Source organism: Alexandromys fortis, unplaced genomic scaffold (assembly GCF_014885135.2).
Source record: "Alexandromys fortis isolate MF-2015 unplaced genomic scaffold, M_Fortis_MF-2015_v1.1 scaffold_37, whole genome shotgun sequence".
Lineage (NCBI taxonomy): Eukaryota > Metazoa > Chordata > Mammalia > Rodentia > Cricetidae > Alexandromys > Alexandromys fortis.
This window is the reverse complement of record NW_026067914.1, coordinates 3108314-3133009: the sequence shown is the minus strand read 5'-3', so window position 1 is coordinate 3133009 and position 24696 is coordinate 3108314. Positions and strand designations below refer to the sequence as shown.

At 44.6% G+C, this 24696-nt stretch overlaps 1 protein-coding gene across 3 annotated transcripts in view; it reads left to right on the top strand.

The window, feature by feature from the left end:
* Egflam (EGF like, fibronectin type III and laminin G domains) overlaps positions 1-24696 on the top strand; it is a 162847-nt gene that overhangs the window by 98487 nt on the left and 39664 nt on the right. For 2 of the 3 annotated variants that reach the window (XM_050139063.1, XM_050139062.1), the window contains exons 7-11: positions 17288-17403; positions 18181-18487; positions 19322-19422; positions 20669-20769; positions 22139-22283. In XM_050139063.1, coding sequence (XP_049995020.1) covers positions 17288-17403; positions 18181-18487; positions 19322-19422; positions 20669-20769; positions 22139-22283 — 770 coding nt within the window. The remainder of the gene's footprint in view (positions 1-17287; positions 17404-18180; positions 18488-19321; positions 19423-20668; positions 20770-22138; positions 22284-24696) is intronic. The other variant, XM_050139064.1, reaches the window with a different exon arrangement.

Here is a 24696-nt window from a genome sequence, read left to right as displayed (position 1 = left end):
CTGAGTCGGAGCTTCATCGCGTGTGTCTCTGAGAGCAGAGCTATCTCGCGTCTGTCTGAGGAGTCTTACCTCACTTCCTCTTCCTCCTGTTTACTCCTCCCACCTATGTTTTAACCTATCAGGGCAAGCAGTTTCTTTATTTAATTAACCAGTGAAATCAACAGATTGATATATGACACTCCCACATCAAGTACTGACCACCCATCCCCTTCCGCCATGTCACCTATGACATGTCACTGTTGAGCTCAAGTGTGAGTGCGACTTAGCCAGCCAAGAGGCTGTTTTGGAGGCTGAGTGGCCGCACGCTGATGTGAAGGCAGAGGCAGGCAAGGGTGATCTAGAAGACCACGCACGTCCAAAGCGGGTACCCAGTAGGAAAGTCTTTAGGCAAAAGTATCCAGACCTCCAAGACTGCAATGTGGCATGAGTAAAGGGAGAGTAAATAGGACAAAAGAAAGGAGGAGAGAGGGACTGGGTGGAGGAAGAAGCCCCAGGAAATTTAAATTCAAGGCACTAGGGATGGAAAAGAAGCTTTGCTGATGGGGTGGCAGGAGGAGTATTTGCATCCTATTCCAAAACAAGCCCTCAGTGCTCCCCTGTGCTCTTTCCTAAACATCGGAATAAGCTCTACTGTTTCTTCTTCACCTTTGCCTCTGGTCCTAAGTCTCAGATCTTCAAAGGCTTCGGAGAAATGTTTTGGTTGGGTTTTTGCCATCTCCTAAAACCAAGATTTTCTACAGTTTTCGACCTTTCTCTTCCAGCAATCTGAGGCAGACCCACAAGGTTCCAATTAGTCATATTTCTGCAGTAAATGCTTCCCACATCCTCCCATCCTTTCTGGTGCCTAGTGGTGTCTGTTTCTGTCTTCAATGGTTTGGTGTCCGTGTGTGACTCTGGCTTTTGCTCACTTTTGTTCTGACATTGGGGCCTGTACTTTTACTTCCAGTTCTCACCACAGAGACCGGCTTTAGTACACTAAGGTTCCCAGGTACATGTTACAAATATAGCCACAGAGCAGATTCGGTCTATCCTCAGTCTCAAGTAAAGCTATCTGGTAGCAGTGCCTCAAACTGACTGTAGTTAGAGTGTGGCTGGTTCCTTCTGGAAAAGGCATTCAGAGAAAGTAGCCTTTCTGCTTGGATGTTCCTCAAGAGTCCTCAAGAGTCTACATGTGCCTATCAATCCTTCAAGAGAAGTGATTGATAGGCACATGTAGGTAGTCATTCCCTGGAAGTCTTCTAGTGGACTGGTTAGGTCTAAGAAACTTCAATTAAGGACATCAGACAGCTAAAACTACATGAGTACAAGGCACTATGCACGCTGAAAATATTAAAATCCCATGCCCCCCTACCGTACTGTAGCTTTAGTCTCCTGGTCATATTGGTACAAATGCCAGAGACGTGGAACCAGGAGGGTCTTGAGTTCAAGGCCTGCATAGGCTTCAGCTGGGGACGTAGTTTAGTTGGAAGAGGGCTTGAGTAGCATGCACAAAGTCCCGAGTGGGTTCTGGGGAACTCACTCGGGACTTTGTGCATCAATGGTGTGATGGCACATTCTTGTAATCCCAGCACTCAGGAGGTAGAGGCATAAGGTTTAGAAATTGAAAGTCATCCTTCCAATGTAAGGGTTTCTAGGCCAACTAAGCTAGGGATCCTGTCTCAAAAACAAAAACAAAGCAAAATCCTCCAGGAGAATTAAAACCTAATAGAGCACAGAATTATACTTTTGTGACTCTAGTTTCTGTGGCTGTTTTTTTTTTTTAATCTCCTCTAAATCAATCAGGAACTCAAACAAGGATCAGTAAATTTTGCTATAATAATCAAGTTAGTAAATATTTTAGGATTTAGACCCAGTTATTGCTGAAGAAAGAAATATATATATACATATATATGATAAATAATATTTATCAGTGTACACAAATAAAAGCTAATTTATGGACACTAAAATCTAAATTTCTTTTAATGTTTGTGTATCATCAAAAATTTATTTTTTTTTAAAAATCCCTTCTATCTAAAAATGCCAAAACTATTGTCAGTCCATAAACAAGAGAGGTAATGTATCCTCGTTCTGTAGACTTTTTTGTTGAGCTCTATACTGTAGTTCTGGGATTTATCCCCCTAAGTTTAATATTTCCTGGGAAATTTGGGGAGTCCATTTTTTAAAAGTAGCAATTTTGTCGAGCTTGGAAGGAGCCCATTAGCACATGCAAATGAAATCGTGCCCCCGAAAGAGCTCTGTGATTTAATCTTTGAAGAATATTCCTAAATAAGAGACCCGAGACCCTCAACCCAACAGCAGAGGAAAGGGCTTGCACTGCTTGGTTTGAAAAAGGAAAAGAAACGGAGGGAGGGGAGAGTGGCTGTGCTGGACTTCTTCCAGGATGCGGGGCAGGCCTGTAAATTAGAGCTCCGTGCATTTGTAAATCTTTAGAATGGAAGATGGAAGCGGAGGCTGGAGAAGGAACAAATCACTGGTTTCGCTCCTAGCGCAGACGAAGCTGCATTTTAAGTGTGTATCTTCGCATAAACATAACTGCAAACGTGATTTTTACATTCAGGGTGCCTGCTGCAGTAATCGCCCTATTGATTTGCTAATGCCTGGATTCATGGAAATCTGAATTACACCCATTCACACGACTTTATTGGCTTTGAAGGGAATGATTCACTTTGCTGTTTAAATACCTGATACCTATTAATTGCTCTTTGGAGGCCTTTGTGCATGCTATCATACATTTATTTATAATCAGCACACCAATATTTCACCCTCTAGCTAGAAGGAGAAGACAAACTAAAGCAAATGATAAGAAAATATGATTTCCCAAAGCCGAGGCGTACTCGGTGCTCTGGCTCTAACCACAACATGGTTTCTTATTGAAATCATTTTGATATGGGAAATGTGGGGTGCCTTGATGTTCCGGGGGGGGGGGTCATTCCTCTCACCTTGGGCAGACTTCAGCTTTGGAGTTAAGGAGCTGAATGTTCATTGTCACACAGACTCCCACTAGTCAGGAGCCTCCTAGTTCTTGTCTTGAAAACTAAGAGGGGAAATTTTGTGAACCACAGAGGATGAGGTTTAGAAATAAATTCATTAGATTCATAGGCAAGAGCTTTTAAAAAGAAGGAAGTCAGAGCTCCCATCTAGCAGGAGGCAGGGAGTGTGGTTCCCTATCAGACTGCTAGTCTAGAGGCTTCTTAAAGGGCTTCTGGCAGAAGCTAGCAATGGAATAGGGAAGTGTCTGGGTGCCTTAGTTAATGTCCTACTGCTGTGAGGAGGCACTATGACCACAGCAATATTTTTAAAGGAAAACATTTAACTGGGGCTTGCTTGTGTTGCAGAGGGTTAGTCTGTTATCAACATGGCAGGGAGCATGGTAGCCCACAGGCAGACATGGTGCTCGAAAGGTAGCTGGGAGTTCTACATCTGGATCTACAGGAAGCAGGAAGAGAGAGTGACACTGGGCCTGGCTTGAGCTTCTGAAACATCAAAGCCCACCTCTAGTGGCACACTTCCTCCAACAAGGCCACACCTCCTAGTGATGCCACTCCTTAGTTACCAGGCATTCGAATGTTTGCGTCTGTGGGAACCATTCCTATCCAAATCATGACTCTGGGTGACTTCTCTCAGGGTCAGTCACTTGGTCACATTTTGACTTTAGGCAGAGGTTGTGTTTAGGAGAAGAGCCAACAGGGAGCAGGAAGAAGAACTCTGCATTTCAGGCCTCCATCAAGGTCATTCTCAGAGCTGCTACCCTGGGGTCCCTGAGCAGTATCTATCTCATATTCTTATTAATCACTTGTTAGCATCTGAGTTCCAGTTCTGCTTAGGTTCCTTGATGAGCAATCAGGGCCACAAATATGGTTCCATCAGCAGATATCAGAGTCTGGTGAGCACCTGCCAGGATCTAAAGGTCCTTGTGCAGACCAGGCAGGGTCGTGTGAAGAATGGTAGAAGCAGGCACGGTTTATGAATGAAGAATGCATTTCTAATGTAGAAAACGGGCCAGAACTGAGAGAGAAAGCTCAACGGAACCCACAGCATCCACAATCGGGACTCTTACAGGACATTTGTACATAGTGAGCTCTTTGTAATGCATTCTTTATCTGCTGTGTGGCAGCCATAGTAGGGATCGGCTTCTAGTCTCCTGCCTGGATTGTTGCTTTGGCATTATTGATTTGGGGTTCCAGTTCTCCAATCACAGTTTAACACAATCTAGAGGTAAATAGAACAAGCTTGACATAGTGGCAGACATGTGGGAGGGGCACATTATGTCTGATGGACCTTATCTGATGATCTAATTAAATTCTAAACAAGTAGTTACACACACCTTAGGTGTTGCCAGTCTCCTAAGCAGGAAGTAAAGAGATGGGCAATTGAGCGATTTGAAGAAGAGCTTGTTTGCGAAAGCTCATGCAGCAGTAAGGAAGCCAAGAAGCGGGGACACTCACTGGCATCTGGACAGTCAGGGAGCGACATGTTGCCAGAGCCCTGCCTTCTATATGCAACATGTGAGACGGGCACAAGTGGACCACAGGTAAAAATTAGGGAAAATAAATATCCTTTTCCTCTTTCCTTCTTCTGCTGGTGCTCCCTGATAGCAGAATACACCAGAAAGCCAGCCGTGCTAGCCTCCCAGAGCACAAGGCACAGTGGAATAGGCCAGTGCTTAGGACTGGAGAAGGGGGGGGGGGCAACCACCAGAAGGAATAGTATAATCAAATAGAACAACAGAATGATGCCTATTTCATGGGTTATACACAGTGTGCATGCATGCATGCATGTGCACATGTGTTTCGTTCTTTTAAATTTAGGGCACAGGTGCGTCATCTATCCATGTATTTAGCATGTTGCCCTGAACATAGGTAGTGACGAACGGTCAGGCCTCTGGGTACTGAGACTTTATACTCACAGAGCTGGAAAGGGATTGTCTCTGCCTTCTCCAGAAGGAAGTAGGCCTGCAAAGGCAGCAACCCTCTCAAAGTCACTCACTAGCAGATCTCCGTGGAAACCAGTCAGTGATTGCTTTCCAAACTAGATCCCTTAGCTGGCGGGATTCTTTTCCTCTTTAGAACCAGCCACGGAGTGTTCAAGGAAGAAGACCCATCATGCCTCTGAAAGGGGTTGGATGGAGGGAGACCAAGAGCAGTTGGAAAGACCTGACTAGGGGCTTGAGGCCACTGAAAGGCACGGAACTTGCCTGTTTCTTAGGGAGACATGAAGATTCTGGGAGGCGCTGGCCCAACAGAGTGCAAAGTCTTCACTTAGATCTTAGCAAAATCATTTGAATGAGGCTAAGAAAACCAACACATCAATCCCCAAACAGAAATAGCTTACATGTTTCTAAATATAAATAAAGGGTTTATCAAGCTTTGTGGTGCTTAATAGAAAACAGCAATATAAAATATTTGTTAAAAGCAAACTGTAAATCCTCTTTAACCTTAGTATCTAAAGAACACTATTAACATTTTAATATAGAATGTCTGCTAGAATTCTTAATTGAATGATGAAGTCATAGAACATACACCTTTTCTTTGCTACAAAAATACTGAAATATAAATAAATACAGGCCTGCCTCATTAAGTTAAGAATAATGCCAGGTGGTGGTGGCACACGCCTTTAATCCCAGCGCTCTGGAGGCAGAGGCAGGAGGATCTCTGTGGGTTCAAGGCCAGCCTGGTCTACAAAATGAGATCCAGGATAGTCAGAGCTGTAACACAGAGAAGCCCTCTTGAAAAAAACAGAAAGGAAGGAAGGAAGGAAGGAAGGAAGGAAGGAAGGAAGGAAGGAAGGAAGGATATCCCATTCTGAGGCTGCTCTGTATCCATCTAAGTAGCTCTCTTGATGAGTGTTTAAATTGTTTTATAAGCGAAAACAAATCAGATCTCTTGCTGGTGCCTTTGATACCCCTCTTCTTTTTATTTCTCCCTTTCCTTTCCTCCCATCAAACCTTCCCATATACCTTTCCCCACTCTCCTTCAAATCCATGGCCTCATTTTGCATTGTTATTGCATACATATATGTATACATATATACATACATATTCCTACCAAAGGACTGGGGAGTTTGCCATGAGATTGTGTCTCCTATAATATCAGTAGCTACACTCAAAAAGTCTCACCAGCATGATTTTAATGTTTAACAGTCATGCAAGAATATGAGCAATTTTACTTTTAATGGTGAATTGAAAATATTTACATTTTAGGCTGTTTGTTGAGGAAGGTTTACTGCTTCCTATGGTGGTGTTACTGTTGTTCTGGCTGATGGGATTATTGGCAATTACGGTAGTTATTTTCTTCTTCCATTAGGGGTTGCTGAGACGTAACTAAGGTTGTTCTAAGACGAATGTGTGTGGATATAAGTGTTTACATTACAAAGAATTAGAACAGTCTAAAATAAATAACCTAATAATTCATGCCAAGTTTCTATAAAAATTAGAAACCAGACCCGAATGTAATACAAAGCAAGCAATAACAAAGACTAACGTATAATTTCATAGAGATTGAAAGAAAAAGATACATAGTCTATCAAAGCTTTGGTTCTTTGAAAGCTAAATTGGGAAACCCCTCATACACATAACTGCCAGAAATACGTCAAGAAGAAGGAAACAACTAAAAACCCATAGCTAGCAACAATACTGAGGCAACAATTAAACATCTCCCCTGAAGAGAAGCCCAGACCCAACAGATCCACTACTGATTTCCCACAAACTTTCAAGGAAATTCTAAGGAGCCAACACTAACACTTCTCAAACTGTTCTCCAGAAAAGAAAGGAAAGGAGTACAATCTCTTTCTATGATGCTGAAACTTGATGTGTCTACCCACGAAATAGTGGCACAACTATCATGGGAGTAACCAACTACTTGATGTTCAAATTTAAGGCCCACTGAAGAGGAGGGAACCCATATCTGGTACCATTAACCCAGCCAAAAACATTCATAGACCTTAGAGAGAAGCTTGTTACTGTTGTTTACTTAACTCAAGACAGCATCAAACTTCCTTCTAAATTTCTATGTTTATACTCACAGTCAAGTGCTGCTCTCAACCTTAGCCTGAGAAACTCCTCTTTGTGGTAAGTGGGTATTGACTGCAGAGAGACACAGCTGTTCACAATGCTGAGAATAAGCGGCTGGTGAGCATTCAGCCCTAACTATAAATTTCTATCACCTCCTGCCAAGCTCAGGAAACATCATGAGAGGCGGTGGAATGGATATAAGAGCTGGCAGAGAGGGGGGGAAAAAACTACAAAATGCTGTTTTCTTGGGATGACAGCCATTGCGATCAACAATGCACAGCATTGTGGTTACCTATACTAGTGACACTCAAAACTGGCCCTGTCAACAACCATGGATGGGGAAGGAATTCGTGAGGTCAGCCTCCTTCAATGCTCAGTTATTGGCTAAGGGTGTGTGTGTAGGGGGGGGGTCATTGTCTTCAGTTGTGTACTCATTGGTGAATCCACCAAGCTCCAAATCTACAACCACAAGAAGAGATAGTAAATATTAGTTTATTTACGTGAGGTCATATATATGAGGTGTGTGTGTGTGTGTGTGTGTGTAAAACTAGAAGGAGACCATGAAGAGGTAGGTAGAAGAGATCTTGTGGGGAGGGGGAAGATAAGTGAATGCATGGGTGATGATTAATATCATGTACTTAACAGGATCCAGAGTCACCGAAGAGATAAACCTCTGGGTATGTCTGTGAAAGATTTTCTAGATTAGCCTAACTGACATGGGTGAGGGTCCTGGACTGAATCTAAAGAAGAAAACAGAGCCAGGAGAGATGGCTTGGTGGTTAAGACCACTGGCTGCTCTTTCAGAAGACCCAGGTTCGAGTCCCAGTACCCACAACTGTCTGCCACTCCAGTTCCAGGGGATCTGATATCCTCTTCTGGCCCCCTTCCAGCACCAGACATGCATTCATTGCACTTACATACAGAATACAAAGCACTCATACACATAAAGTTTAAATAAACAGAGAGAGAGAGAGCGCAACTTGGCACCAGCATTTTATTGCTCTCTGGTTTCTGTCTGTGGGTGCAGTGTGACGGGCTATTCCTGCCCCCATCGCTTCTCTACTATGATGCTACCCTAAAACAGGAAGAAAAAAATCTTTCCCTCTTTAAGTGCCCTTTGCTAAATATTTTGTCACATGTTAACACAGGGCATGTGGCATGTCACATGTCAACCTGTAACATAAAAGCAGAGAAGGACAGACAGGAAGGAGGAGTGGAGAAAGGAACCAGTAAGAGCAAAGAAAACGCATAATGAGGCCCTCGGCGTGGTGCATACTTACGAAAAACTGAGGAGAAGGGCTGGGGGAGGTTAGGACAGTTTCTTCCTTCTGAACTTGAAAAAGAAAATTGATGCTGTGTCAAAGAAGAGAGAGAATGTTCTGCCCACTCCCAACCCCCAGGTGAAGTCCCACTGGCGTCTCTCGTAGCTAAATTCACACAAGTTCTGTCCTCCGTCTCATGGCTTTCTGTGAATTAGAATCTAGATGAGCACAGTCCTGGCGAGGAGGAAATTAGATCACCACCCACTCGGCTCAGGATGACAAACTGTAAACTAATCCATGTTCCTTTACTAAATTCTTTTCCCCAAATCTTTGGGAAACCGAGTCAGCAGGTTTGTGGACCTAAGTGCATGCTTGTCGTAAACGCGGGCTAGTGCCACGCTGAGCTTCAACTCCAGCACAGAACACAGTTCAAAAAATCTGACTGTATCTCCATTTTGACCCAGCGAACTGCTTCTCCCATTAAAGTTTTGACCACTTGATTGCCACTGCATTGCAGAGGTCGGTAGGGGACTATGAGACTCCCCAAATTTAGGATAGGACCACCAACAGTTCCGGAGGGCGTCCTCCGGCAGGTGGCGGTAGTTTGCAAGTTATCCAGCAGGTGGCGATAGCTCACGGACTTCCAGAACAGGATGAGCCAGGAACGTCTGAGTAGCCTGAATTGAATAAGGACTAATAGGGGCGGTCCGTTAGCTTGCCCTGGTGGTGAGATTCTTCTAGGCTTAGCTAGTTCCAGCCACAGCAGAAGAGAACAACAAATCTATATTTTGGCTTTTATTTTAAAAGAAAAGCTCACAAGACTGCAGTCTGTCTTAATGATACAAAGAAATCAGTGGTGTTTTTCTTCTTACAGTAAAATATACTAAAGATTGTCATGTTTAGCAAGTGTTGAAACAGTGGAAATAATGCATTAGAACAGCTATAAGCAGGATAAAATCTAATAATCACAGACCATCATCACCCCATTCTTCATGCATCACCACCAGTTAAAGCCACCCTAAAACTCCTTTTACTCAAGAAAGTATAGCATTTAGTCCATGATAATTATTTTGCCTGTTTGACCTCTCCTTCATGTAATTCTAAAGCTGTGTATTTAATGCCGCTTAATGTCGGGCACTGTCTGGGTGCCGGGGTATTGACAATATAAGCAATATAATCCAAGTTCCTGCAGGTGTGGAGTTTACACGTGGGAGACTCTGCTTTCGCCAGGAAATGAAAAATAAAATTAATAATATACTGTTATAGTCCATAAGTAATGCGTCTGCAATGATACATGCTGGGGGAAAGATTTGAGATAAAGTACCTCGACAGCACCAGGTTGTAAGTCCGGCTCCAAACCTACCGGTCACTAACACACTCCTAACGTGTCCTGACGGCTCCTGCTGCAGAACCCAACTTGTATGCACAAGTTTGTTCTCATCAACTGATCCTGAGCTTCCCATCCATCATCCACTGGCTCCTTTCGGAGCTATGGGGCCGTCTGTCACATCTATAGTCCTAAGCACAGACTCTCCTTACCAGTTTTCTGGGTTGCTTCTTTAGTTACTTCCTTTAGGCAGGAGTGCTGGGATTCCATTTCCACCTCAGCGTGTGCAGGAACACTTCCTGACTCAAGCGCACACAGTGTTCCTCTGCAAACTTCACCCGCCCCAGCTGTATTCTTATGGGAAGGTGGAAGACACTGTGCAGTCTTATACTGGACTCTAAGTGTGAGTTATGAATCTGAGAGAGGTTAATAAACACCTGCTTCTGGCCTCCGCACACGCATACACACGCATGCACGTGCATGCACACACAAAGTCACACATGCACATACACACATCTCTCACACATACACACACACACATATATATGTATACACATACATATAATTAAAAATAAAAGTAAAGAAATGTGTGGGGGGCGTGTTTAGTGGTGCTAAATTCACCCTTGCTGAACCCAAAACTTTATATTCTTACATCATTTGACTCAATTTTTAAAAATATTGCTTATGGCCCACTGAACTATTTTTATAACCCTCTAAGGTACTGTAATCTGTAGCTTGAATATTATTGGATCAAGTATACCAGGGAATTGAGTAGAATTTGGGGGAAACTATATATTAGTTATAGTAGCTCTAAAGGCTTAAAGGAAGGGGGCATTAGCTTTGTCTGTGAATGTCACGCACACTTATTTTTGACAAATGACGTTTGGAGGAGGCTGAGGCAGCCTTTGAGCCAAGAGTATATGGTCAAGTCCAGTGATTAGATGTATCTAGAACACCTTAAATGCCCGTGTTTGTCGGTCAACATACCCTGGAGCACAGAGCAGGGCAGTGGAGTTGGTTTTCCCCAAGAGGGCAGGCATGAAGAGCGTGGGACCCTGCTGGAGAGGGTTCTTTGGTGCATCATTAAGGAGAGAGTATACTTGGACATTGTTAGGAGGCAAGAGGGTCTAGGAACCCCAAGGGTGAGGATAGAGACCAGCCCCAGACCAGCTAATGTAAATCCGTGCCCCTCACTACCATGAAGGTCCCTTCCACCTCATCTTTAAACAGCCCGTGTTCCAGCCACATCAGACTCTGCTGCGTAGATTGTTTCCACATCCTCTTTCCTCATATTTTCTCAGGACGAACATTTCAAAACAACGCAGAAATTCTTCCACCAGAAAGCAACTTGGGATGGATTCTGTTTGTTATTCAGACAATGAGTTCTCTGTCTTGGCGGTTCATGATTTTCTTTCTGGTGGTGGTGATTGTGCTATGGTCCAGACTCAGAAACCCTCAGCCGCACCTTGAGTTCCTCTCTGGCTCAGTCTTGCTTTAATCAATATGCCAATACTTATCTGAACATGAGAGCAGATTACTCTTGTTTCTATTTTCTCTTTCTTTTTTTTTTTAAAGTTTCCTTGGGTGCAGATTAATCTCATGACCCAGAGAGAGGCTGGTCACGGACTGTCTGGAGTTTTCAATCACAGTTGAGTACAATTATGGATCAGAGAGAGGCTTTGAGCCAGACCTCTTCCCTAGTGTAAAACTAACTCCGCTGGCACACACAGAGAAGTGTGCCCCTGCGAATGAAGGCTGCAGCCAGGGCTCTCCCAGCTTAGCGGCCACCACCCTGTTCCACCAAGATGACAGCTTCTTCTTGTTTATTGTCAGATAAACTTGGGTTTATTCAAGGAATTTGAATGCACATGCGGCCTTTAGAATCCACAGATTCTGTAACTGTAGACTCAACCAGCAGTACTTGGGAAATATTTGGGGAAAATTGTGTCTATGCTAAACACGTAAAGACTTGGTTTTCTTGCCATAGTTTTCAAATGTTGTGTGACCATCCTTGTGAGAGGATGAGAAGGGAACAATTGTTTACTCACCTGAGTGGGGCATCTAGACAGACTCCCTCCCACCCCCCACCCCGCAAAAGAAAAGATTTCGTCCAAGGCTGATTTAGTGAACCAGTGAGCTGTATAGGAGTGTGCATGCAGGGTTCTTTACACAAGTGTGGCCAATTCAAAGGCAGATACCTGGGTGACCACTCCCAAAGCTTTGGCCCTGGACTTCCACGCACAACTTGTGGGAAGCTCCCCTGAAGAATCACTCTTCCTTCACCATCCCCCTGCTTATACAGCCTCGGAGGGAGGCCCTGTGGGCACTGGAACTTTCGGCTCTTCCTGGGTGCTTTAACCTTTGGCTACTTTCTGAATCTTATTTATTACTCTCTGCTTTTCCCCTTCCAGGAGGGGAAAGAGCTATATAACATCAGAGCAAGACAGAAACATTTCTGTAACATTTCAGCCGAATTAGGCACTATACAGACTGTGGTTTAAAACATACAAGACTGTGTTCGTAAAGAGTGTGTGTATACTGCACCATTTTATATAAGGGACTTGAGCACCTGTAGATTGACTGTCAGTGGATGTCAAGGGATATTTCACTGATACTTAACCACTGTGTGAAATGCTTTGAGGAAATATATACATTTTTAATATAAGGCTGAGGTTTCATGGGCTCCTCTGTCCCCTATACGTGTACAGAAAGGATTATGGGCTACTAAGGAATGCTGAAAATGGAAGAAATAATTTTCTCCAAGGAAGAACACACCAATTAGTTATCTACTACCAAATGATTAGCCCTGAAAACATACATTAAAGTAACATTATACAGACAGAGAAGGATATATTTAGAAATATATATATGTATATATTGCATGCATTATATTACAATTAATGAAAGAAGAAGTCGTGAATTTGAAAGAGAGAAAGGAGGGATATAAGAGAGACTTTGGAGGGAGAAGAAAGGGAAAATGATGTAATTTTATAATCTCAAAGATAAAAGGAGTTTAGTGTAAGGGCTGGGATTATGGCCCATTGTGCAAAGTACTTCCTGTACAACAAAAGGACCTGAGTTCAGACATTTAGCATCCATTGGGAAAGCCAGCTGCAACTACACAGAACTAGGACCATAGCATTGGGAGACAGACAGGTGGCTACCAGGACCTTGCTGGCCAGATAGTCTACCAAAATGGCTAACTACAGCTCCAGTGAGGGGACCTGGTTCAAAAAAATAAGGTGGAGAACGAACAAAGAAGATACCCAAAATGAGTCTCTGCCTCCACACATGCAAGTGCAAGCAAACGTACATACGCACACACTAAATCTAAAGTGTGATGCAATGATAATAAACCAAATCGCTACAGCAAGTAAAGGCCACACCAAGATGAGGTGTGCAACCAGGCAGTTTGGCTCTCCCTGTAATTCCCGCACTTGGGAGGCTAATGCAGGAGGATTGCCATGAGTTTGAGGCCATCTTGAGCTACAGCCTGGCTTCTGAGTGAGACTATGCTCTGAATATCACTAAATTTGAAGTTTTCTATTCAACCCAGAGAATAAATTGAGAAGAACTTGCAAAATTTTGCGTATAGCAATGAATAGCAAGTTTCAAAGTGGTTTTATTGTACATGAAAAAAATTATAGTTTGCATGGCTAGATTCCCTTTTACCGGTTCTTGTTAAAAATTAAAGGTGTCAATTTGCAGTGTAGCTGACCGCAGGCAGATCTGTTCAACTCAAAAGAAAGAAAACGCTTAAAAATCAGAAGCATTGAGATGAAGCTGCTCCTTAGATCACTCCGCCGGTCCCTCGGGTGGGTCTCAGAGAACACCACCAAATCCACTGTGCTGTTAAAGACCAGGCTTGTGTCCTTTACCACAGTTCAAGTTGATGGTTCTAACAACTCTCTCTGTGTATATAATAGAATGATAATAAATCAAACAGATACAGGGGATAAAATCATGCCAAGATGAGGCATGCAGTCGGGTGTTTTGCATCTCTTCGGTAAGCCCAGTACTTGGGAGGCTAACCCTGAGGATTGCCACCAGTTTAAAGACACCTTAGGCTGCATGTGAGGGTGTGTATAGGTGCATGCTCACGCATGAGTGTATTTGTGTATCTCTGCATTTGCATACGTGGGCACACATAGTTGCAAGTATGTGTGAAGGCCAGATGGCAGCCTCAGGTGTCATCCTCGGGCGTTGTCCATCTTCTTTCTTGGCCTAAGGTCTTTCAGTGATCTCGGTGCTCACCCAGCAGGTTGGTCAGCAAGCTTTGCCTCCCCAGCACTAGCTTTGCAAGCTTGTACCGCCAGATACAGCATTATTTTTTTAATGTGGCTTCTAGGAATGGGACTTAGGTTCTAGGTTTGTTCAGCAAGTACCTTATGGACTGAGCCATCTCCCAGCCCCTCAAGGTACCTTAATTTCTTTTCATCCAGTCTTTCAGAAGGTAGAGGCTCCATTTACTATACCATGTATACTATGTCATGCACTATTTAGATCATCCTTTCTGGGCCTACCTGTTTCCGCACTTACACTACTTCTTACCTGCACAGAAACCATCCTCTCGATTCCTAGACTTGTTTTTTAGACAGCAAATCTTTTGCCCACTTGCGTCTAGATGAAAGGCTCATTTCTGGCTGAAATGTTACTTTATTCAGCCCATCTTTGGGTGTATTTTCTTTCCCTTGGTCATCAAGTGTTTTTAAAATTGATTTATTTTTGTTAGGTATCTTTTTATAAGTTGATGTATAATCATTGCATGCAGTTAAGGAGTACAATGTCATGATTTGATCTATGTATACACCAAGTCCCAGCCCTGACTGTGGGGACAAGACTACACATGCCAGCATTGTAGGCTTACCCTTTCCCATGCCATAAAGCCCCCCTTGCTCTGCTTACCCCCTGGATCCTTCCTGTTGGTGCAAAAACATGTATCTCCTAATCAGAAAGGTCACAAAATCTGAAAGAAGAACCAGTTTGGATGGTGCAAGGGGAAGATGAATAAATTGGAACGCGGTCAAGGTTCTGACTTTCGAAACCAAACTACGAAAGGTCTTGGGGGGACTTTGAAGGGATTCAGGCTGTAGCTCTAATCTGTCATTTTCCACCTAACTAGACTCCCCTTCTGTGTTTGTATTGAAATGCCCCAGCTTCTTTCCATAACCCATTGTCTCTCAGTTGTCTCATTGTCTCTGGAACTTTCGTAGCTTCCTGGGTGCTTTCATCTTTGGCTACTTCCTGAATCTTATTTGTTATTCTCTGCTTTCCCCCTTCCAGGAGGGGAAAGAGCAACACAGCAATATTTCTGCAACATTTCCACCAAATTAGGCACTATACAGAATCCGGCTGTGGTTTAAAACATACAAGACTGTGTTCGTAAAGAGTGTGTGCATACTGCACCATTTTATATAAGGGACTTGAGCACCCGTAGATTGACTGTCAGTGGACGCCAAGGGTTAATTTACTGATAAGCCTTTTCTCTCAAGTCATTCTTGTTCCAGTGGCAGCAGAGTGGTTTTTAGGCATCAATTAACAGCCCCTTTTCTCTTTGCCCACTTTTAGAATCTATTAGAGGTAAGTCAATGCCATTAGCAGAGAGGCATCCTTATGTCTGATAAGGATGCTAAGTTAAAAGGCTATGTTTTTCTGAGAGTCAAGGTGGGTTTGCTAGGACCTCCTGCCTGGTGTGGAATGTGTGATAGCCTGCTTGGGAAGCTTGGCCATTTGTGGCAGTTCTACCTACCGTGACTAATATTTTCTTCTAGACCTAGTGAAGAAAGGGTAATGAGGAACCAAGTTTACCCCAGTTCCTCCTCCCTCCCAGAATCTCCCAGTTATGAAGTGTGGGCCAAATGCAGCTTGATCCCAACCTCCACTCTGTAGAAATGGAAAACTTGGACAAGAACCCTATACTTCTTAGTTTTGATTTCATCTTCCCAAAGGAACCTTCAAGGGTGGAGAGCAAGCATCCCCACTGGGGCTTCCTTGAGCTGAACTGTTATGACAGGTTCCCCTGAGGCCCCTGTACCAAGTGATTCTGGTAGTGATAAGACAGGGATTCATGGAAGCTTAGAATTGTAAACACAAAGCTCTGATTCTCAGAGCACGTGAGGTCTTACCAGACGCTTTTCATCCTTGTAAGTAAAACCTTCTAGTTGTTTCTTTCCCAAACTTTGGCCTATGTGCAGACGTCTGTAGCATGTCTGCACCAGCAGTGTGAATTTTAGTGTCAAAGCAACTGAGGAACTCAACAGTCATGAAATCTAATCTCATCACTCATTTTATGTGGGGGAGGTGTGCATGCATGCATGTGCACGTGTGTTTGTGTGTCTGTCTGTCTGTCTGTCTGTGTGCCTGCCAGAGGACAGCCTCAGGTGTCATTATTCAGGTTCATCCCATTTGTTGAGATAGGGTCTCTCTCTCTAGAGCCTCTAGTTCACGGAGTTGGCTTGATTGACTGCCCAGTGAGACCCAGGGATCTATCTTCCCAGTACCTGAACTACAAGGGGTCACCACCATTTCTGACCTTTCCTATATAGGTTTTAGAAACTAAACTCAGGCCCTCACACTCATATAGTAAGCACTTCCGTGACTGAGCTATCTCTCAAACCCTCATTTTGTTCAGAATCACAAGATCTAACAAGATTAAATGACTTGCCCAGCAACAGATTCTTGTGCCTATCTCACAAGACCGAGAGATTTTTCCAATTCAATATCATTGATCATAAGAGAAACAATGTACAGAAAAACCATGTCTTCCTAAACACAAACATATATGGACTTCATAAAGGAAAGGGCATCGTTTGATTGACCAAGAAACATTTGTATTGTATCATTTCTTTTTCCTTAATGTGGAATAACCCAGAATTTGTTTTGCATTCTGTTTGTGGTTAGACTATTATGGCCCTAATAAATGGCTGCTATTTAATGTTCTCTTTCCTTAATTAACCAAGGGCCAAGTAGAAAGAGATAAGTTACGCGCTTTAATTATAGCAACCCGGGGCTACTTGGAGAATTCTTATCAGTAGCATAGCATGTACATCATCCTACACTCAGTGGAAGACAAAATTGGTGGAAGCTTCGAGAATATGAGATGGAGGAAGGAATGCCGTCCCCCACCACAGTCAGGAGAGAAGAGCGGTAGGATTCCATCCCAGGCTTCTTGGAGTTATGCAGGGTCTGGTTCTATTTGTGTTTATTTATTTTCTTCTCAGTTAGCATGAGCTGGGGAGTAATATGGAGCCTGTGAGAGGCAGGGCGTTTGGAACACGGCAGAGGGTCTGAGTCTCAACCGATTGCTTAGTAAATGTTTTGCGGTCTGGGTAGAAGGTGGAGGCGGTCAGGAGGGCGTGAGGAGGGAAATGAGTGCAAAGTCTAAGGCCAGACATGTAAGAAAGTGGCAGATTTCATAAAGTAATTTGAAAGTTTAATAATTAAAGAAGAAGGGGTTAGAGAAACGGCTCAGCAGTTAAGGGCACTCACTACTCTTCCAGAGGACCCTGGTTTGAGTCCCAGCACCCACACCTGGCAACTCACACCTGTATGTAACTGCGGTTCCAGGGACTCTGACATCCTCACTCCAGTGCGCATAAAATAAAATTAATTATTTAAGAAAATAATGAAAGAAGAAAGTTGGGACACAGAAGGCATAAGGTGACAGGACACATGCTTTTCTTTGCGAAGGCCCTGAGGAGACCGGAAGTGGCCGCTATGGACCTCGGTATATCACCAGCATGGGAGTGACCGAAGATGATGACGGATCTGAAGACGATCTGAATCTGGATGTGTCCATGGAGGAGGTACCCACTCCTCTGCTGTCACCTCCAATGTGCTTTGCTTCCCTACTGACCGCAGCAGCTTAGCCACAGGGCGTGGACATGGAACTTCAGATTGAATTGGGCCCGTGTGCTCTCTGCAAGGATTTTTTTCCTCTGACTATAAGCTGGGGGTGGCGGGTACGGCACATAAATTAGCACTAGGGAGTTTCCTAGCAGGCTGATATCCTATGAGAAACCTCTGTCTACAACCAGCTTCATAAACTACCAAAAAAATATAGATTTACCACCCACAGAATTTTGTAAAATGAGACAGTATAAGAAAATGAATAAGCCGGGCGGTGGTGGCACACGCCTTTATTCCCAGCACTCAGGAGGCAGAGGCAGGCGGATCTCTGTGAGTTCGAGGCCAGCCTGGTCTAGAAGAGCTAGTTCCAGGACAGGAACCAAAAAAAGCTACAGAGAAACCCTGTCTTGAAAATCAAAAGAAAAAAAAAGAAAGAAAGAAAGAAAAGAAAATGAATGATTCCTTAACAAAGCCATGCAATTTGTGATAGTTTAGTAAGAATAGATTGTAGAATATCAGCTTTACCACACCAGGATTTTTTGACTAGTACAGGACAAGATGCTTAAACTCTCTGAGTTTCAAAGTCTTTTTCTATAAAACTGGGGTCATGCTTCTGTCTTACTGATCTCCTGGGGGTTTTGGACGTTAACAATAAGCCTGTGATTCAATAACTGCATTTATCCAATATAAAGACGACTTCCCGTTTATACTAAGTCCTTTCCTCTCTAACTTAGGTTAAACCACTTTCTGCTACCAAAACTGGGAATGGGATGGAATCTAAGAAGACGTTTCTCTCCAGCCCAGAGATGGGTTCCAGGCTTGCACAACCTACCTCAGCGTCTCTCCCTGAAACTACAGTGGCCATCCCACACACCGCTGCCCAGCGGAAGGGTAATAATGTGGCCGTGACGTCAAGGCACTTTGACACATTTTGTGATGAGACACCCTGCCCGGGTGACAGCTTCTGTGTCAATGACTACATCTGGGGGGGATCACGTTGTCACTGCAGCCTGGGCAAAAAAGGCGAGGGCTGCTCAGAAGGTAAGCCCTGGAAAGGGGGTAAACAGCATGGCTAAACCTGTAGAGTCCTGTAGACGGTTGTGCGATACAAACACAGCACCTTCTAGTCCTCTTTGTGACATAAGCCTTTTCTCTATGTAAATAATAATTAATTTATTCCCTGGCAACGCTGAAGCGGGCATGGGCAGCCCGTATGTGACAGTCCTGTTGAACTTGTCCATATTGGGTTTCATGGTCTCTTCCTTAAGAGGACACCAGATCTCATTACAGATAGTTGTGAGCTACAACCATGTGTTTGTTGGGACTTGAACTCAGGACCTGTGGAGGAGCAGGCTCTTAACTGCTGAGCCTTCTATTTAGCTCCCCCAGGCAAAGTAAGAAGCATCTTTCATTGCCTCTCTGATGTGGTAGCCTGTTTCTTTGTGTGTCCAGTGTGAGGTCCTTTGGAGCAGTTATTGTAAAATTATCTGTAGAACCAGGGATGTGGACTCTGCCCTTGTTACATTTCTATCAAAATAGCCAGGACACCCAGGAGGACAGAGAGGGCTGATGCTTGAGGACTGCAGAAGCTCAGAGTGGAAATGAGTGGTGTTGGACCTCAAGCTGTTCCTTTCTTTTCCGGGAAGCAGATACCGATCTCCCAAACCCAGTTTTTTCTGAAGAATTTCAGAAACTCCTTGATCCCAAGAGTAGTCGGTGTGAAAGGCAGAGAAAGGGAGATGGGAAGGAAGCTGACTGTGGCTGATTGGACGAGGGTTTTGCTGGGTGATAAGCAGACAATGGTGCCTGTTGATTTCTGCTTCAGAAAGAATGAGACGAGATCACCTTGTCACATTGTGTTTTTTTTTCTCTCAGATATCTTTATTCAGTATCCTCAGTTTTTTGGTCACTCCTACTTAACCTTTGAGCCTCTGAAGAACTCTTACCAGACGTTTCGGATCACTCTGGAATTCAGGGTAAGTGGAGCTGTCCTGTGATGAGTATCTATTGAACTCATCTGATTGCACATCAGAGGAAGAGAGGGAAGAGGGGACAACACACAAAAATATGGCATGCCAAGTCTGACCTGCAATCAGCCACAAAATCCAGCAAGGGTTAGGTACAGTCACAATTTTCAAGTATACTGCTGGGGTGGGGAGGGGACGGTGCTTGTCATGAACTTTGGAAGACTGGGTTCCCAGTGAGAATGTTACTTCCAGGATGATGCAGTGGGCGGATTTCAAGACTAACTAAGTGTTCCATTCCCCAAGCCCCTTCAGAGCCATCGCTCTGGTTCCAATCATCTAAAGATGGGTATCTGACTAGCATCTTAAACTTGATGTGATTCTTTGAGTATCTTTGATGATGTGAAAGGGCCAGGGGTCTGGAAACCTGTACCCCTTGTTATGGTCTTATGCCGCACACCGCAGCCCCCCCCCCCCCGCACTCTATGCGCTAGAACCCAGTTCGCGAGCTTCGGGCAAAGGGCTGGAGGTTGAGAATACACACGCAGAGACAGACCGACACAAAGACCTTCTAACACTCGTACCCAAACGCCCCCTTTAATAGCACCATGGAGGCTTAAATACCCTGCAGTCAATGGCCAACAGGTGAAAATCCCAACCTCTGATCCTCTAGGCTAGGCACAGCTTCTAGTAACTTCAATTAGAAGGCTCTAGACAGGAAAGAACAGCAGAAAACCAGGACTCAATTGGTCCCAACAGTCTTAACTGTCTGGGAGGTAGCCTGTCCGTCAGCTAACACACCCAGTATGACTACCCAGTGGATTGTTCGTACTCGTTAGATAGAAGGAAAGGAGCAAACATATGTGCTTCCCGGGTCGAGAGAAAGAGTAGAAAGGGCACATTAGAAACAGAATACTCATCAGTGAGAGCAGAAATTGGTGAACACAAGCAGAGGAGTCTGTGCCCAGGGCGTTAGGACACAGACTTTTCTGGAAGTTTTGCAGGTGGACCCACAAAGTCAAGCAAAGCGCAGGTCGGATATGGGCCTTCCTCACCTCAGAGCTTCTCCTCATACACTAACACCACTGTTATTTTTAAATGTAAAACCAACCTGGGTACGTAGGAACTCCCCAGAGTCCAAGGGCTTGCATTAGTAGGATGGCAGAGGGGACCATTCATGTTTTGTCTTCGTAAGTGTTTACAGATGAGGGAGAAGGTGTGGTCACGGTTCACGTGGCTTTTACTCGTGTGCCCACAGGCAGAGGCAGAGGATGGCTTACTGCTCTACTGTGGGGAGAACGATAACGGCAGAGACGACTTCATGTCCCTGGCTCTCATCCAGGGCTCCCTCCACTTCAGGTAACTCTTGCACTAAGTCCTGTAGGTTTAAAAATTCTACCACATGTGTCGTACGCAATCCAGCTCATACAAGTAGATTCCAGTCACTAAAGGAATGGTGAGCCGGGGTCAGTTTCTCAAGTCCTAGACAGCTGGGATGGCGGGCTAACCTTTGAAGTTGGAGTATTGGAATGTTGTTGCCTCATTCACTTATTCTGATGCCAGTTAGGCGTGCCACTATGGGATCGTGGCAGTTTGGCAAAGGCCAAGACCTCTCTTCCCTGAAGTTCAAGTAGAAGGCAGAATCTTCTCAGAGTCTCCTTGAGACAAGAAGGCTGACAGCTATGGGGGACAGGGAGGGGCCACAGACTCCCAAGGACTGATGGAGGCCTAAACCTCTCATGACTTCTCTGGGTTTGAGCTGAACCCTGCCTTGCCTCCTGTACCCTGGTCATTACCTGTCCCCCTACCAGATACTTTGGAAACTGCTTTTAGTTAACCTTTGATTTTCCAGGAAGCAAAGTGAGGTCACGTAATGTCTGTGGATAAATGACAGGCATCAGCCTTGACCCTTCCTGTGCTCAGATTCATGGTGCTCACATTGACTTTGGGCATCTGGCTGTCTCTGGAGAAGAGACAAGGGTTCTGTACTCCATCTACTCCTGAGTGGCTGAGAGATGAGGCCACAGTTAATAAGGCCCCATACATAAAGCCTCTTAGGCCTTAGATCAGCAGTAAGGAGACCAGGGCCATTAGAGAGAAGAAAGACCCAGCTCTTCTTGTAGAGTTATGTGGCTCTCAATAGCCACAGAAACAACTCTGGGCGATTAACTCCTAACTGTTATCCAGATGAAGTACCTCATGCTTGCAATCCCAGCACTCTGGAGGCTGGAGACGCAGGGTCATTGCCAGGATGACACAGTGAGTTCCAGGCGCTTGGAGCACAGAGTAAGACTCTGTCTCGAAACCAATGGAGGGGCTGGGGGTGGGGGGAGATGGCTCAGTCAGCAAAGTGCCTACTCTAGAAGCATGGAGACCTGAGTTTGCATCCCCAGCACCCATAGAAAAATGTCACTGTGACCACAGCATCTGTCACTATAGGGATGTGACAGAGGCAGACATGGCTAGCATGTCTAGAAAAATGATGAGGTCCCAAATAAGCGAAAGACCCTGTATCAAAAGATCAGGTGGAAAGCAATTGAGAAAAATACCCAGTGTCAACCTTTGACCTACACATATGCACACTACACACACACACACACACACACACACACACACACTCATCCCAAAACCAAAGAGAGGAGTCTATCCTGGACGTGATGATGTGGAGACTGAAAACATAAACTGGTTTATTCTAGACTCTTCCTTTCGACCCCCTGCCCTCTGCCAGGTTTAACTGTGGAACTGGGACCGCTATCATCATAAGTGAGACCAAAATCAAACTTGGGGCCTGGAACACGGTGTTATTGTACAGAGACGGGGTGAACGGGATGCTGAAGTTGAATAATGGCATCCCGGTGATAGGCCAATCCCAGGTGAGTGTGGGTTTGTACTCTCGTCTGGTCCTCAAGATGAGACTGCTGCAGAGAGCGAGGCTCCAGACAACTCTGGGAGGCTGACTGTGCATGGGGCACACAGTGAGCTGCGGTGGGGTCCCCACTGCTGTGCTTGTCTGAGCTTCCATGCACACCTTCCACATACCCCTACTGGGAAGACGCCTTGAACTTGTGAGTGGCAATGTTCTACATGCACAACACAGCACACACCCCATATGCAGGGATGAATTATCTTTGTACAAGGTTGTCCAAGCCAGAGGTCCAGGAAAGCCCATATGGGAAGCAAAGAGCCCATCATTACCGTCAGATACAAAAGTAGGCATGAGTACTGTGATCTTGTGGCTTTAGCAAACAGCCTCGAAAGGGTTGGCTGGTCTGAGTCCATATACAGGGATAATCCGTTTATCCGTGTTGGGATGCATCCTTGTAGGAGGAGGTAAGTTAGTTACCTCTTAGGTCACTCTGCAGGTCACTGAGGTACTCACGTAACTGTGATGCTCACAGTAATTGGAAAATTATCTTTTAGAACAAACAGTTTGAATTAGTGTCTGGCAAGGAGCCAGGCCTAGAGTTACATCAGCAAGATCTCTCTATTTTCCAAAGGAAAGGGAGACTTTGTGCCTATGTCTGAGCATCCTCCCCACTGCCAGGTCCTTGCTGTGCCACAAACAAGACATGATGAATGAAGGTTCATGCCTGAAAGTCTTTGAGCCTAAGAGTAAGGGTCCAACTCTAGTACCCAGAGTTTGCTTAAACCCATTGCTAGAGAAGAAGAAAGGCAGGTTGCACAATCTAATACAATAACATGAAATGATCAAATTAATTTTGATAAGAATAAAGAAACCCTAATATGAGTGCAAAATATGACCATGAAAACAGCATGGTTGAAAGCAAGGGGATTTTATAAAGATTGGCAACCAGAGTCACGTGGTAGCCCCAGTAAGCTAAAGAAGCATATGTCTACACGAATGGCTATGTGACACCCAGAGAAGAAGTAGCCATCTTTTGTTTCAGTGGTTCTGAAGTACTCTAACCTGTGGAAAGAACACGAGAACATTCTAAGAGATAAGATAAGGAGCTGCCACCCAAGCAGGAAGTTAGGAAGTTGACCAGAACCACCTGAAATGTCTTCAGTGATATATATCCTAGATCAAAGAAAGAGGCTTTGGGAAGAAGGGTCAGCTCTTCTGGGAGAACCTTGGGAAGCCTGCCAGGTGTGACAGGCTGTCTCAGCAATGAGTCTCTGTCACAGTGGGTATTCCAAGAGAAGCGTGTGTAAGCTGTTTATGCACAGAATCCAGCAACCTGGAAGGGGGGGAAACCATGGTTGGTATGTAAAATAAATCATTTTTTTTAAATCAAGAATTGAAAAGAAAAAAAGAACCCAGCAACCAGTGGGAACCTGCATTATATGAGGTTTTGTATTTTTCCAGTCCCAATATTCTGTGACTTTATCGAATATGGAAATTAACTGCAGAGAACATGTGATGTCAAGGCTGGCCAGGATGAAGTTCATCCTGGGGACTTGGCGCGCACAGCAAGTGTGAGCAGGCCCTCACCTGGGGAGCATTTAATAACTGTCAGGAGACAGTGAATCTATTTTAAGCTGGTTCCCCAGAAACAAGCCCAAGGGGAAGCCCTGTGCATAGGATGTGCACAGAAGGTGTCCCCAGGGGAGAGACCGATTTTAGAGAAGTTGAACAGGGTAGAAGGAGTCAGCAAGACTGAGAATCCAGCACAGTTCTTCCTGGTATGGTTTCCTCTTGATGGCATGAGAGTTAGGGAGCAACATCGTGCCTCAGAGCTCCCCCAAACTGTCAAAGGCTGCCATGGGGGCCCAGGCACTCACCTGCACAGTCAAAGCATACTCCAGGGAGCCACAGGCCAAGGTCCAGAGAACAGAACAATGTGGGTGGGGTGTGGAACTGACTGCTGAGAAGCTGGATGGAAGAGGCCAAGAGAGCGTTTGATTTGTGTGCTGGAAGCAGCTTGTATGTTGGCAATGGATGCTTAGAACCTTCTGAGTACTGAGCCGCTCAGTCTCCTGTTTCCACGCACTTCCTACCTGTGCATAGGAAAAGAGCGACAGTGGTCAGATCTCCACTTGCTGGAAGGAAGCAACCCCCTTAAGATACACATTGTAGTCGGGGACTGAGTTGGGACCTTTTATAAGTTCTAGGGCTGCACCTTCTTCCAGCTCCCATGGTTATCATTTAATCTCGATGAGTGAGATAGTCGCGTGCTAAAAATAGAACAACCAAGGGTGTCTTCATTTCCTCCCACTTCACGTGCAGCCCCGTGCTCTGTAACCTCCAAATTCATAATTCAGACTGTTGGTTTGGCCCTGGGTTAGAAACTTCTCTGACTCTAAAAAAAAAAAAAAAAAAAAAAA